The sequence below is a fragment of the Musa acuminata genome, chromosome BXJ1-4 (genome assembly GCF_036884655.1).
Source record: "Musa acuminata AAA Group cultivar baxijiao chromosome BXJ1-4, Cavendish_Baxijiao_AAA, whole genome shotgun sequence".
Lineage (NCBI taxonomy): Eukaryota > Viridiplantae > Streptophyta > Magnoliopsida > Zingiberales > Musaceae > Musa > Musa acuminata.
The window spans coordinates 6,197,182-6,212,367 of record NC_088330.1 but is presented as its reverse complement, the minus strand read 5'-3'; the positions used below and the strand labels follow the sequence as shown (position 1 = coordinate 6,212,367).

The 15,186-nt window shown below is 41.9% G+C and overlaps 1 protein-coding gene across 1 annotated transcript; it reads right to left on the bottom strand.

Moving 5' to 3' along the window:
• Positions 1–7,483: 7,483 nt before the first annotated feature.
• LOC135643807 (monoterpene synthase 8, chloroplastic-like) lies at positions 7,484–10,075 on the bottom strand. Its single transcript, XM_065161174.1, has 7 exons — positions 9,840–10,075; positions 9,496–9,766; positions 8,879–9,254; positions 8,564–8,782; positions 8,336–8,474; positions 8,005–8,250; positions 7,484–7,906 (listed from the first exon to the last, which is right to left on the bottom strand). Exons 1-7 carry the CDS (start codon positions 10,038–10,040, stop codon positions 7,613–7,615), a joined length of 1,746 nt encoding a protein of 581 aa, XP_065017246.1. The 5' UTR covers positions 10,041–10,075; the 3' UTR covers positions 7,484–7,612.
• Positions 10,076–15,186: the final 5,111 nt, after the last annotated feature.

The window sequence follows — 15,186 nt, the reverse complement described above, 5'->3', positions numbered from 1 at the left end:
TAGTATTTTAAAGTACTTGAATCATTCAAACTTTCAAGCCTAAAACAACTTTGAATGTTTTCCTCATATGGATTAACCCTTCATCTGACTATTGCTCAGATGATTCTTCGATCCCGTCATCACCTTCGGCATCGATTTCCAAAACTTCCTCCTTCGGTGAAGGGGTTGAGTGAGGCCTAGCTCATAGAGGCTAGAATCAGCCCCTCCCATCGGGGTCAATATCCGAAATTGTCCCTCCCGCTTCTCTTGTTGAGTGTGTAGTGTGTACTAACATGTCTCCTATCCATAAATGGATCTTCCAACAAATATCTTCTTCTTTGTCGAGGCTTTCGAAACCCCCTAAATCTAAGAAGTAGATGGCTAATAGGTTCCTATCGACCCAATGGATCAAGGTAGTCACTTGAAGCCAAAGAAGGGACGAGTCACCTTCGAAGATTCACCAGGTGGCCTGGGCTCTAACCCACAATTGGAATCAAGCTAATGTGTTCGAGGCACAACTTGGTGTGAGAGGTAAAAGCATCTATAGGCTCCATAGGATCAGAGATTCCCTTGTAAAGTTCAAGGGTTGGCATTCTAAAACCTATTGGGATTGGTTCCTCTATAATGCTAATGAAGGGAGACATAAAATAAGAATCAACTTCAGAATGCTTTCTCTGCCTTATCTCCTTTTTGATATCCTCTAGCCTCTAGTCTATCTCAAAGAGCTAGGCTTATTGGGAGAGAGTTTGGCTGATTGAGCGAGAGTTTGATTGATTGATCGATTGATTCTCTCGGTCTCTCTACTTCTTGAGGGAGATATTGAGTGGATCATGAGGGGGGTGATCTAGATAATTATTTTCTAGAGACAGATTAGCCGCAAGGGGACACTACTTTGTAATTATTTAAGAATGTAACATATGTTATGATTATTGTTATATGTAGAGATCGAACAATCATATTTTAAATATGTCATTAAAATACAGAAGTTTATGCTCAACAAAACCATAAGTGTTCATGTTCTGTGTTTATTTATTGTTTCTAAATTAGTATATGTTAGATAACCATAGTTTTTAAAATAATATAGGGTGAATTTTTGAAAAAAAACATCATAAGTTTTAGAATTTTCAAAATAACACCCCAAGTTTGAAATTTTCCCCTACGGTACCCTTTTTTTAAAATGACTATGCTATCTAAGTCAATCATCATCCTCTGCCCAGTCTCTAGTTGCATCGTCGTCCCCCTCGGACCCACCCAATGACGGAGGTGTAGTGGCTGCCACCATATCTTGTTGGACCAACGATAGAGTGACCCTTGCCACCCCTGCCAATGACGATGAGAGTCAAGGGCTAGGGCTATGATAGAAATTTTTAAAATGATGAGAATTCACCAAATTATGAAACTTACATACTTTTTCTAAGAATTCACTAAATTATGAAACTTACATACCAAATTATAAAACTTAAATACTTTTAATTAGGCTATGCCATATGATAGTACATAGTTGATCCATTAAATCAGCCTTTTTAAGATGCCCGTCAATAATAAAATTGAGAAAAATTAAAAATCCAATCTCAATGAGTAGCATAAAATAAAATATGCTATAGGCTTTTTTTCCTTTAATGTTTCATAAAGAAATATTTTCTACTTTTAAAGCGATAATACAGATCAATTATCACAACCAACAAACTAGAATTACACCATCAATACATTTTACAGAATAAAAAGGGTGATCACACCTAAAGAAACTTAATCAAAGACTCACGATATTATCCTTAATTACATTGTTACAGAAATATAGGTTCAATCAACAAAGACCTGATGCGATCCTCAATCACTTGATCGGGTTTCCCATGTCCATCTCTGTATTGGTACATGCATTGGGCCATTCAAGGTATATTGATGAACATCATTTTTCAGGTTTTCCTCAAAACGAGAAGTGAAACTTTGATCTCCATTTATTGCTCACGAGCTGCATACTCCGGTAAACTGCTCTCATGCATGCAGCCCTGGATAGATTTGGGCACATCGCCTCTTTCAAGCTCGTCCTGTACAAAAACAACTGATGCAGAGAGAGGAGAAACTGTGTGAACTCTTTGCTGACCTAAACCAGGAGGTTCACTCGATGGACCTTTGTACTAAGAATCAAGCGGCGTGGTCCATTGATCTCTATGTGAGTGATGCCAGGTGACATTAAACCTAATCCGGTGATAAGGTGCATTAAACCCGAAGGTATGTAATCAGTGTCATGTCATGTGAACATAATACATATATCCCATTGGCAGCAAAGACTGAGACTGGGTTACAACGTCGGGTTCAGGCCAACCTCCACCATCAAGCATCATGGTCCACTACAACATGGTTGTTGCATCAAACGCAATTCGGATCCAACTGTTGGCCAACTTGTCTTCTACCTCAAAAACACTATGAATTAAGTGAGCTGGGGCTTCCTGGCTAGCAGTACCGTCAGCATCATCTGGTTCGCTAAATAAATGTGTAGGTAATAGCAGATAAGATTTCCTCCTATAGTTTCAGAAAGTCTAATATCTTATCTACTATCAGTAGTATCAGTAGGTACGTAGGTAGGTCATGCGTCGATAGCAGCCGTACAGGTTGGTGATGGGTCAGGCGCCCTCATTCTTATCTTTCCACGATAAAGATGTCATGATGCTATAATTACACGCACGGAGATATAAGAAATAGTTGGAGAGAGAGAGAGTTACGCCTCCTCGTCATGATCTTGTGCTATAGATGACTAGATTTTGCAGTCATCACATAATCATAATGATACGTGATCAAGTAGTTCGTCCACTCTGAGCGCATTTAGCAGCGTCTTTGTGGATTTTGTTTCTGTTGGGTCTAGCACAACTTGGACGGGATGACTAAGCCCAAATCTGATTTATTAAAAAAAAATGGTAGAAACGTGTATAGTTAGGGCAGCGAATAGGTGCGTACACGAACAGTCGCGACGTGAGAAAAAAAGTTAAGATTTTTAGGACTTTTACTAGTTGATCCAGCAGTTAAACTTCGTTGGTTTTGGTTCAAATTTTATGTAAAGAATCTTTGTAAAAAACTCTACAATCTTAACGGTACCGATTCATAGTTTATCCTCTCTAAGTGCTTTCTTACTATACCTAAGATCTAATTTTTTTTTTATGAAATCCATGATGATATATTAATGTTGAGCTAAGATTTATGTTCTTTGATATTATTGTGATCCTCTAGTTTTCTACATTGGGTTTTCCTTGTAAAAATTTTAATGTCTTACTTTGTGACTCATTTATTATTCTACTATTTATACTACTCTAGTTAATATTTGCTTTTGATAATAAGTTGGTATTTTGATAAAAAACTAATTTTGATATATAAAGAGAGAAAAGAATTATTCCGCTATAATAATTTTTTCCAACAAGTGGTATTAGAGCAATAAGTTGTCTGGTGCTAGTTTTTTTATCTTGTGTGATTGAAATGGAAGAGTCAAATGATATGATTAAATTAAAATCTTCAAATTATTCTACTTGGAGGTGTATGATAGATGATTTGCTCTACTACAAAGATTTGTATAAGTCTATTAAGATTAAAGATAAACATTCTACCATTAAGATTAAAGATAAACATTCGCCAAAACTACCTCTTTATTGCCCTATTTATACTTATTTTCATAATCATCATACTCCCCTAATAAAATTAAGATTAGATTAAGAAAGAATATGGGTTGTAGACTGATAAAATCCACGTTGAATTGAACATGGGCTGTTAGCCCAACAGACAACACTCAGTAGAAGATGGAGAATCTGATGGGTTTGTTGGGATGGCCGTGTTTGTGACGGATGGATTCACAAGCAGACTGTTGTGCGGCCAGCCATATCTACGCCGCCTCCACATCAACGTGTTCCAAACAAATGTAGAAACTTAGTAAACGAAGAAAAAGTAACAAAACAGAAAAGAATATATATATATATATATATATATATATATATATATATATATATATATATATATATATATATATATATATATATATATATATATATATATATATATATATATATATTCTGCTCGATGAGTCGGCAGGCATGCCGCGTGAATGCTTCTTCACCTACTTTTTATCTTCTTTCCTCTTCTCCGCTTTTCTCAACGTTGTCACCGGCCATTTGCAATGACGGCAATGATGTCACTTAAAGAAGTAATTAACTAGAGGAGTTGATTTAATCAACTTCGACATCATCGGGACAAGCCCATGCCTGGACGTTTAGTTCAGTCATTTAGTCTTGATTTTGAGTTAGAGTTCCAAATAATCTTCAGAGGCATGAACCGAAGTTGAATAAAAAGGAATTTGTAATCATTATTAGTGCGTTCGGAAGTGATTAGAATTCGGCTGCAACTCTCACGTTCGGATTGATAAGTGACAACAATTTGGTTCAGTTATAAACATTGAATTTTATATGTTACAGCTAAAATTATTTTAAATTGTTTGGGGTCCAATTTGACGGGAGAACGTTTATATCGTGCATGTTGAAAGCTTTTGTCACGTGGACATTGCGTCTGGCAGTATATATATAGATATATACACGACATGACAGTACTACCATCTGGCATCCATTGGATTTATCCAAATTGACCAAATTGAGAATTGTGACTAAAGAATTTGTCGGTATAGTGGGCTGTACTTTAAGAGAGTAAGTAAGTGCAGCACCTGTCAGCCGGACCCCCTCAAGTCTTTTATCTTCGAAGGAATGGAAACAAAGTGACGGAGATGAGTGAATCTACAAATACCATAAGTCATTTTATATTTCACCAATAACTTATGGACATCGATAAAGATTTTAAACTGAGAGTATGTATATAAAATTACCCTCGAGAAAGCAAAGACCAATCAACGTGACACTGTACATGATGTTAAAAGAATTATTAGGTTAAGGATCAATGGAGTCCACTTATATGATCACCAATATATAATTAATTCCACGTTCTTAAAGGATAAAAAAACTTCCACTTGTTTGATCACCGACATCTGAAGCTTGTGTTATTGTATTTCACTTTATATATTCGTGCCATATTGAAGAGTAGAAGACAAAAATATTCGTTACGATAAGATAATATTGCGTGCTTGAGCATTCTAAAATTTTTATAGATAAGTGATTTGGGTTAGATTCAAAGTGAAATCAAATCGAAATTGAATTGGGTTGAAATCAGAACCAAATTGATCTGACGAGTCATCGACTCTAAATTAAACTCAAAGTGGTTTTATCTGACTTGATTTTAGTTTTTAGTTTTAGAACACTAAAATCGATAGGTCTAATTCCAATCTAAACCATCGATTCCATAGTTTAAGCTACAATGGTCCAATGATCAACCGTTTGAGCGTTAGCAGGATAAATGAACACTGTTCTCTTCCTGGCAGTCATATATTGATTGTTTTTAGAGATATCTTGATTATTTAATAATTAAAAATATATAAAAAGATAAATTTATCATTTTAATAGCTAAATAATAGTTAGTTTTATGACCAATTATTGAAAAACTTATATAATATATTATTACACTCTCTAATCACTGTCTTAAACCCTGTCTTGATTCCTATGATAGGTAAAAGTCACCACTTCACTGAAGAATTTGATATGACAGCCAAAGTTAGAATATCTTCAAGCTGCATTTCAGATATGAAAAAAATTAGTACATGGTCATGGACAAGGCACAGATGGATTTGTTTCATAAGGAGTATAAGTTACCTGCAAGAGAGATGTTGTCGAGTAGAGGAAGGATACCAAAGGGCACTTCCTCTGGTCTCCAGACTGAGGAGAGAAAGGAGACGGTTTTTATTATTTGATAATGGGTAAAGGTCATTCCACTCGTGGAGTGTTTTTTTTCTTTCTCTTTCCTTCAGGCGTGCAAAGTCGAAGTTGTCCGTATCGAAGACCGCAAAACTTGCATTCTTTTGTTTCTTCTATAAAAAATTTATTTACTTCCAATATTATTAAAAGTACAAGTTTTTTAAAAAATAAAATCATTTTATTCTATTATTATAGCAAGAACAAGAAAATTAGAGTTTCTATAAAAATCATCTAGAAAATCAGATCTCCTAGATTGATAAATGAGCCTTGATCGAGTAAAATTAACTAAAAAATTATTCTTTGATTAAGTCTCTGAAGAATAGAGCACCATCGAATGGAGGACAAAGAACCGACGAGATGATTGATGTCACAGTGAGTAGTATGACGGGACTATAGAAATAGTTCATGTTTGGTGATTAATGATATGACTTATTGACAATTTAAGCAGACGATTAGACGTTACATTCCTTTCTACAGGACTATGAGTAGTCCTTTAAGGCACAACATTCAATTTGTAATGAAGTGGATGCACGAGAAATTGAACATCCTGCAAGCGTAGATCTATCACGGTGTTTAAGAATGTAACCTATGCCACGATTATTGTTACATGCAGAGATCGAACCATCACATTCTAATAAACAAGTTTTAATTATGTCATTTAAATGCAGAAGTTTATGTTCGACAAAATGATAAACATTCATGTTCTTGCTTATTTATTGTTTCTAAATTAGCATATGTCAGTAGTTTTGGAAATAATATAGGGTAAATTCTCGAAAAAAAAAACTTCTAAGTTACAGAATTTTTTAAATAGCACCCTAAGTTTGAAAATTTTTTGTAGAATGCTCATTTTTTCAAATAATCATCCTACTCCCATCGACCATCGCCCTCCTTCCAACTCTTAACCGTACCATTATCTCGTCGGTTGTCCCCCTCCGTCGAACCTACCTAGTGACAAAGGTGTATTGACCATCGTCACACTCCACTGGACCAGCAATGGAGCGACCCTTGCCACTCTCGCACAAGAAAAGGTGTAGAAGACGCTACACAACACCTCTATAATCAACAATGACGGTGAGGGTTGGGGGTCCGACAGGGACTGCACAATCTTGTTATGCCCTTTCTTCACTGATGCAATCTCCTCGCATCCCCTTCTAGTCGTTGACCACGAGCAAGTTAGGAGGGGGGGTGGCTTGCCCTCGTGACCAATGATAACAATGAGGGTAATAGGGTGGGGAAGGGCCGACGAGCAGCCAGCAACATGCAAGGCAGAGGGTGGCCATTAGCTAGGCCAAGGCTTGGCCAAGGTTAGCAGGGCAGAAGTGTAGCTAGGGCTAGGGTAAGAATTTTTCAAAATTATGAGTACAAAATCATCTTTTCATGTGCTTAGTGGCGCTCAACGAGAAATTATAAAACTTTAAAATATTTTCAAAAAAATCACCTAGTAATATATTGTTTTATTCTTAACTAAACCATGCTACAAGATCTTAGATAGTTGATCCATTAAATCAGCCATTTCAGGTGCCCATCAACAATAAAGTTGAGAGAAATTAAAAATTTAATCTCAATGAGTAGCATAAAGTAAAATATACTATAGGCTTTTTTTCCTTTAATGTTTAATAAAGAAAGTTTTCTACTTTCAAAACGATGATACAGATCAATTATCACAACCAACAAACGAAAATTATACCATCAATAACTTTTGCAGAATAAAAAGAGTGATCACACTTAAAGAAACTTGATCAAAGACTTGGACAAATCATGACGAGACTTATAGCTTCACGATATTATCCTTGATTATATTATTACATAAGTATAGGTTCAATCAACAAAGACCTTATGCGATCCTCGATCACTCCATCGGGTTTGCCATATCCATCTCCATATTGGTATATGCATTGGGCCATTCGAGGAATATTGATGGCCATCATTTTCAGATTTTCCTCAAAAGGCGAAGTGAAACTTCGATCTCCATTTATTGCTCTCCAATTCCCCTTGATTAATCCCCTGATATGCCCACGAGCTATGTTCTCCGATACACCGGTCTCATGCATGTAGCACTGGATAGATTTGGATATATCGCCTCTTTCAAGCTCGTCCTGCACAAAAACAATCGATACAGAGAGGAGAAACTGTGTGAACTATTTATTACGTTCATTCCATGAACGAATGATTAAGTATGGAGCAATTCTCATACCGTGGAAGTACCCAAATCATCACAAAGTCGAAGGATCATGGATGACCATCTTGCAATCTCAGGACGGCTTTGGAAACCGTCTAAGGCCTCTCGAGTTACATCGTCACTGGTGCAACAAGCAACAGTCAATATCAGGAGACCCGATATCGATACAAGTGCGTTCTCCAAGTACTCTTCAAGATTGGGTGTGTAGCCTTGGTGGTACCACCTTGCTTCCACCTTGTATGCCTTGCATAGATCTGCCCACTGAATCCAAGGATAGCACTGTTTATAAAGTGGAACTGCATGATTGACGATACACAAAAGAGGGGGGATGGGATCGATATGTTACTGCTTTTTTTAGGTGTGGAATTATATCCAGACCCTTCTCTTTCATAACATTGTACGCGGTGTCATTTGTAGTGTTGAAGAGGGCTAGAAAACATATCTTCATATACTCTGGCAATTTGTCCATTGTATTAACATCCCATCTGCAACATCCATCAGAGTAGATGTTATCAGGGATCAAAGATTGTTGAAATAACACCTCCTACATGCATGACGTGGAGGAGTTGTTTACCTATCGACGGCATCCGTGAAAAGCTCGAGCTCATCGATGGTGCCGTAAACATCATACACATCATCTATTGTTGTTATCAGGCAGTTAACTTTTGTCTGCGCCTCCCTGAATCTTGCAAACTGTGGCTCAAAAGCCCAGCCAACCGTCCAGAAATAGTTCTCCATCAACCTGTCCCTGGAAAATGGAAGCCTTTTCGCGAGGCCAAGATTGCTCCACCATCTGATCGATAGCCATAAGTTTGTGCTGAAGTTTGCTGGTTCATAAACGACGGCAGAATGTACAGGACATGATTCAAGTAAAGCAAGCTCAAAATACCTCGACACTTCTCTGAGTTCCCTCTGATATATGATCTGAACCCTGTTGAAGTCCAACTTAGCCAATTCAAGTAGGACAGGGTTCATCTTCGCTTCCCTTTGGGATGCTTCTATGAACCACCTGGTCTGTAACCTCGGCATCCTCCAGTTCAATGGAAGCTCCAAGGCTTGGGCTACGTGCTCCCTGAGATGAGGCTCAAGTGATCCCTCCATGAGGCTCTTGAGCTGTTTAGTTGTGAAGTTCGTAGCTTCTTCCAGCACGTGCTCTCCTTCCTTTGCAAGATGGGAAGCCTCGTACAAGCTCACCAATCCTTCAGTCTGGAGGCGAAGGCTGGCTTTCAAGTTTCCCTTCTCATCCATAAATCGGTAGAATACACCTTCAGTCCATCCACATAATTTGTGCAAGTTAGATTGTGACACCATGATAGAACAGAATAAACACAAAATTCCATTAGTATGTTAGGCTATTAACGTGGCATAATTTATGACTAATTGGACATATTTCTAGTTGTCTCAGTTTTATGGAAGTAATTGTTCTAGCAATATATGAGGTACATCAGCGACAATGCTGTATCAGTCGCCAAGAAAGGAGTAAAGCAGGATATACAGCTTAATCACCTTCAGAAACATCAAATCCATGTTCTCTGAGAAGCCTGAACATAAGAGCCGTGGCATGAAGATTATCCTTCAGCAACATGTTCACCTTTTCCACGGAACCGTATATAGTCCCTAAAGCATCCTTAATATCCTCCTTAAAGTGATACGCCACCCCAAGCTGCTGCAGGTGATCGATCAGTTGAAGCTGCTCCTCCATTCCCTTCTTCATGTAGATCAGTTGTTTCACGTCCTCCGTCAGTTTTTCCATCCTTCTTGCGTTATCCTCCTCCACCTAATGAAAGCTAGTGAGTAACCAGTGCGAACTATAGATAAAACTCAAGCTTACAGATTGCATGTATACCGACCTTGGTGTCATTTCTTAGCGATTGGATGTATTCGTCACTCCACGAGCTTGGCTGGTAATTAGCAGATCGCCGAGGAGGAGTCTGCGCAGCACACCGGATATGTGGTCGGAAGCATGGACGTGGTGAAGCCTTGGACGGCGACGTCCACCGATGGGCACCGATGAGACTGCAGAAGGACGGAGCAGAAGCGCAGAAAGCCATTTGGCTCGGTGGACAACAATGAGCAGAAGACGGAGAATCTTATGGACTTTGTAACGGCTTCATTTATATCCACACAAGTCGTGTGATAAAAGATAAGGAGGAAATCTTATCTATTTTGTTAGGGACATGTTAGTGCATTCAAGCTAAGCTAATTTACTTCTTCAATAAAATTTCTTCAATAATTGTTCTTATCTTCTATTATTTCTATTATGATATCAGAGCCGCTTGCTTAGAGTAAGCTTTCTTTTCGCTGTCGACTCATCTTTGTTGCTTCTCCACCTCCGACGACAAAAGAAAAGGCTTTCTACCATTGCTTTTCCGTCATCAGGCCGTCGGTGCAACAAATCTTTCCTCCTCGACGAACGATAACTGTCTTCTCCACTACCACTCTGCGCCAACGTCTGTTTCCTTCCACTGCGGCGTCTCTAGTGCTGCGCTCACCAGCATTGCCCTACCTTTCTTCCTCGCTGTAGCTAGCTCCTACCTCTTCTGATGTAGCTTCCTCCTCTACTGCATCTTTGCTGTAGCTTCCTCCTCTATTGCAGCTTCTTCCTATGCTGTAGTAGCATCACTGCAACATTGATGTAGATTTCTCCTATGCCGTTGTCGCACCAAAACCGTCGCAATCGCAACTGTCGTCGTCGCAATCGTAGCCGCTGCCATAGCAGCCGCAATCATCGTCGTCGAATCCATAGCAACAATAACAATAGCAGCAAGATGCTCTTTCCCTACTCATGAAGCCTCTCGCTTATAAACCATCGATCCAAGATTGGTATCCTTGTCAGGAGTACTATCTTGCGGGGGCACGATAGAAGATAAGGAGAAAATCTTATCTATTATGTTGAGGAAAATCCTCTATTCTATTAAGGAAATTTCTCCCTCCTAATCTGTATAAATAGGAGAGGGACATGTTAATGCATTCAAGCTAAGCTACTTTACTTCTTTAATAAAGCTTCTTCAATAATTGTTCTTATCTTCTATTCTTTCTATTAAGTTGCACATCCTCGTGTTCCATGCAAATGTATATTTGCTGTCAGCATGTTCAACTGGTTCACTTCCGCACCACGTTTATGATATGATACGTGTATAAATTAAATTAGAAAATGGTATTAAAACGATAAAAAGAATTTAATTTGGATTTCGAAATTAATTTGTGTTAAAGAGTTTTTCTTGGATTATATAAAGTCATGATTTGTATCCCTTGGAGTATATGTGTTGTGAAAACAATTGAGTTGTATAAGTTTTAGTAAATACATCAAGAAACCCTTCTTTCCTCGTCCAAATTAACTTGTTTTAATCTCTCCACTTCTTTCTTCAATTGATATCGGAGAGCCAAGTTAACTCATGACTTCCTAGAGTGCATTTTCAACATAAATTTCCTTATTGATGAAGGAAAACTTTAATTTATGGTGCATACAAATTAAGGCACTTCTAGGCACTCTTGATGTGTGGAAGCTTGTACGAGATGGTTTTATTAAACTTAGTGCGGAGGAAAAAACCCAAATGGATAAAGAAGCAATAAAACAACTCAAATATCAAAGAAAAGAGAAGAATGCCTTATTCACAATATACTAAGTCCTTAGCAAAATGAAGTTTGAGATTATTGCTTCGTCAAAGATACCTAAGGAGGCATGGAACACTTTACAAAAAAACAAGGTGAACAAGATCCGCCTACAAACTTTAAACTTTAAGAGCTGACTTTGACAAACTACAACAATGCACCTCTAAGTCCATTTCAAAGTACTTCTATAATATCATTTATATTATTCACCAAATGAGAAAAAATGGTGAACAAATTAATAACCAAAGAGTAATGGAGAAATATTATTCTCCTCTTTTGATAAGCAATAGATGAATCTTTTCTGCAGCCTTTGAACAGCAACTTGGAGGGAGGAACCCTTAGAGAGTTCCAAGGAGGCCGATCCCCTAAAGAGATCAACCCCAAGTTTAGAATATGCAAGGGTTCTATCATCATGGTTGATGAGTCAGCACGGCTTGGTCCACGGGGCAATGTCAGGACTCTCTTGTCAGTTGAGTTGGCTTTCGAGATCGATCGACCACCACTTCGAGCGCCGGCAATGGGAGTTTGATCAGCACCTTCTAGCCTGCGGACGGTAGCTTTCCTGCAAAAAAGACCTTCGTCGGGTGTCTCCCGACTTTGGTCCCTCCGACGATTAAGTCAGTAGCGGGTTGGATCTCCTTTTTCCCTTTTTCTCCACTCCTGGGTCGGATGCCGGCCCGGGGCTTTTATAACACTATATGAGGGTCGGTTGTATGCGGGCGTAGCAACCGGTTCTCGGGAGGTGAGGTGGTACCTTTGTGCGGTCGCCGCCCTGGGATGCACAGAACGGTGCCATGCGGTGCTGTCCCGAGCTTTTCGGGAAGGGTCATGCGGAACGGCACCACTCGGCACCATCCTGAGCTTTCCGGAATGTACCGAGCGATGCCTTGGTACAGTTGGTGTAGTCTCGGGCTAGTCGCGTGGGGGTATTCCTCTTGCTTACTTGGCTACAGCGCCATGTGCCATCGATCATGATGGGGCGTGGGCCCAAAATATGCCTTATCACTTGTCCCCCCCTCCATCGAGGCATGCCATGGGGTTTTTGAGAGGATGAGAGGTGCGCCTGGGTCGAAACACCGGGGATGGGTTGCCTGCTTATGAAGGGAAGTTGGATCGATTCATCGTGGGGCGGTTCTGGGCGGCGCCCTGGTAGGGCGATATTGGTAGGCTGCTGGTCAAAGGATCGAGCTGTGTGATTTTAGAGATCGGTGAGTTGCAAGTCGGGAACCGATCTGGAGCGACTTGGACAAAGACTTGGGCCGGCGGGTTGCAAGTCGGGAACCGATCTGGAGCAACTCGGACAAAGACTTGGGCCGACGGGTTGCAAGTCGGGAACCGACATGGAGTGGCTCGAGCAAGGAGCTGGGCCTGCGAGTCGCAAGTTGGGAGTCGACATGGAGCGCCTTAAGTAATGAACTGGGCCGGCGAGTCGCAAGTCGGGGATCGACATGGAGCGACTCGGGCAATGAACTGGGTGGCAAGTCGAAAGTTGGGGATCGATGTGGAGCGACTCGGGCAATTAACTGGGCCGACGAATCGCAAGTCGGGGATTGACATGGAGCGACTCGGGCAATGAACTAGGCTGGCGAATCACAAGTCGGGGATCGACATTGAGTGACTCGGGCAATGAATTAGGCCGACGAGTCGCATGTCGTGGATCGACATGGTGCAACTCGGGCAATGAACTGGGTCGGTGAGTCGCAAGTCGGGAACCGATCTTGAGTGACTTGGACAAAGACTTGGGCTGGCAGGTTGCAAGTCGGGAATCGATCTGGAGAGACTCGGACAAAAACTTGGGCCGGCGGGTTGCAAGTTGGGAACCGACATGGAGTGGCTCGAGCAAGGAGCTGGGCCGGCAAGTCACAAGTCAGGAGTCGACATGGAGCGCCTCAAGTAATGAACTGGGCCGGCGAGTCGCAAGTCGGGGATCGACATGGAGCGACTCGGGCAATGAACTAGGCCGACGAATCGCAAGTCGGGGATCGACATGGAGCGACTCGGGCAGTGAACTGGGTTGGCGCGCTTCTTGTCGCATTGGTTCTGGCAGAGAACCGTGTTAGGCACGGATCCTTTCGCCACGTGGCCTGCCAAGCGGGGCGGTGCCGGTTCTGGCGGGAATCCGTGTTACGCATGGGGCTTTTCGCCACATGGTGCACCGAGCAGGGCGGCGTCGGTTCTGGCGGGAGACCTCCTGTCGTGAGTTGCCTTTTGGTGGGAAACCTTGAGTGATGAGGCATTTTTTGGCGGGATCTTCGAGACCGACGAATCTAGGGAATCCGAGTCATTATGGTTTCGAAGGCCGCGACCATACCCCTCCTCGGAAAGCTCAATCGTCGCCTTCGGGATGAAACGACCTGTTCTTTATAAGCTTCTGCCGAAGGGGTTTCTATCATTCTTGCTTAGCTGCCGTCACCTTGCCTGGCTATCGTAGCCTTGTTTGTTCCGTTCAGCAACCCGGCTTCTTCACCACTACTTCGAGGTCGGGATGTCTTCACCTTCCTCGTCTTCTTCTTCTTCTTCTTCTTCCGAGGGCCCAGGGGGTTCCCATTTGCCTTCGGGAGGTGTGCCTCTAGAGGTCGTGGGGAGTTTTGCCATGCTTGCAAGTCTCAAGTTGTGGCATGATGTAGACTCGGTGGTGACTGAGGAACTTCTGGGGGAGCTTCGGGATCGTTATTGCATCCCGAAGTGTTATAAACTTTTTGCCCCCTGGCCGGGTCTACGATCGTATGATCAATTTCCCCAGGGATTTGGGCTGACGGTGGGTGCCCTCGAGGCGGGACTACGATTCTCGCTTCATCCCGTGATCGAGGATTGCCTCCGTAAGTGGGGTATATCGTCGTCTCAGATGACACTGAACTCTTAGCGCTATTTGGTGGCTTTCCTCGGGGAGTGTCGTGTAGCCAGGATAGAACCATCTAGGGCTCTATTCCTGGCCTGCTTCCGGCTGTGTAGGGGATGAGCCGGTTATTACCTGACCGCCTGTAGTGCATTCAAGATTAGTGATGCCCCCTCCAACAACAAAGGTTGGAAGAGCCGCTTCTTTGTTAGTTGCAGTCGGGGGTGGGTTTTCAGCACCGGGTGGACTTCCCACACCGTCGACAATGTCGTCCCGTTGCTTTTAGGCAGAGAGTCAGCGGACGTGAATCAGTTGAGGAGCATTCTATCCTCTTCTCGGGCAGTCAGGGAGATGACCGAGGATTGGCTGGTCGAGGCGGGACTCAGCCCGGTCGTTAGGGTTATGATTGCCTACACGCCATATACTGTTCGCTTATCCCGAGCAATCTAACTGGCCAAGTTTTTCTTGTAGAGATGGTGGATCTTCGGTCCGTAAAGAAGGCGCCTCAAGCCAAAGCCGCTGCGACTCCATCTCGGGGCGGCGAGGGTTCCGGAGCCGAGGGTGTCCCAAAGAGGAGTGCGCCTGAGGGGGCGTCGGGAGCTCCAGAAGCGAGTCAGTCGGCCAAGAAGCTGAAGACTGTGGTTTGGAAGGTGCTCGCGAGATCGACCGCTCGTGGGTGCACCATCCCGGGATCAGCAGAAGCCGCTCCCCCGGGTGAGGGTTCGGGGAGCGCAAAAGGAAAGGGGGCG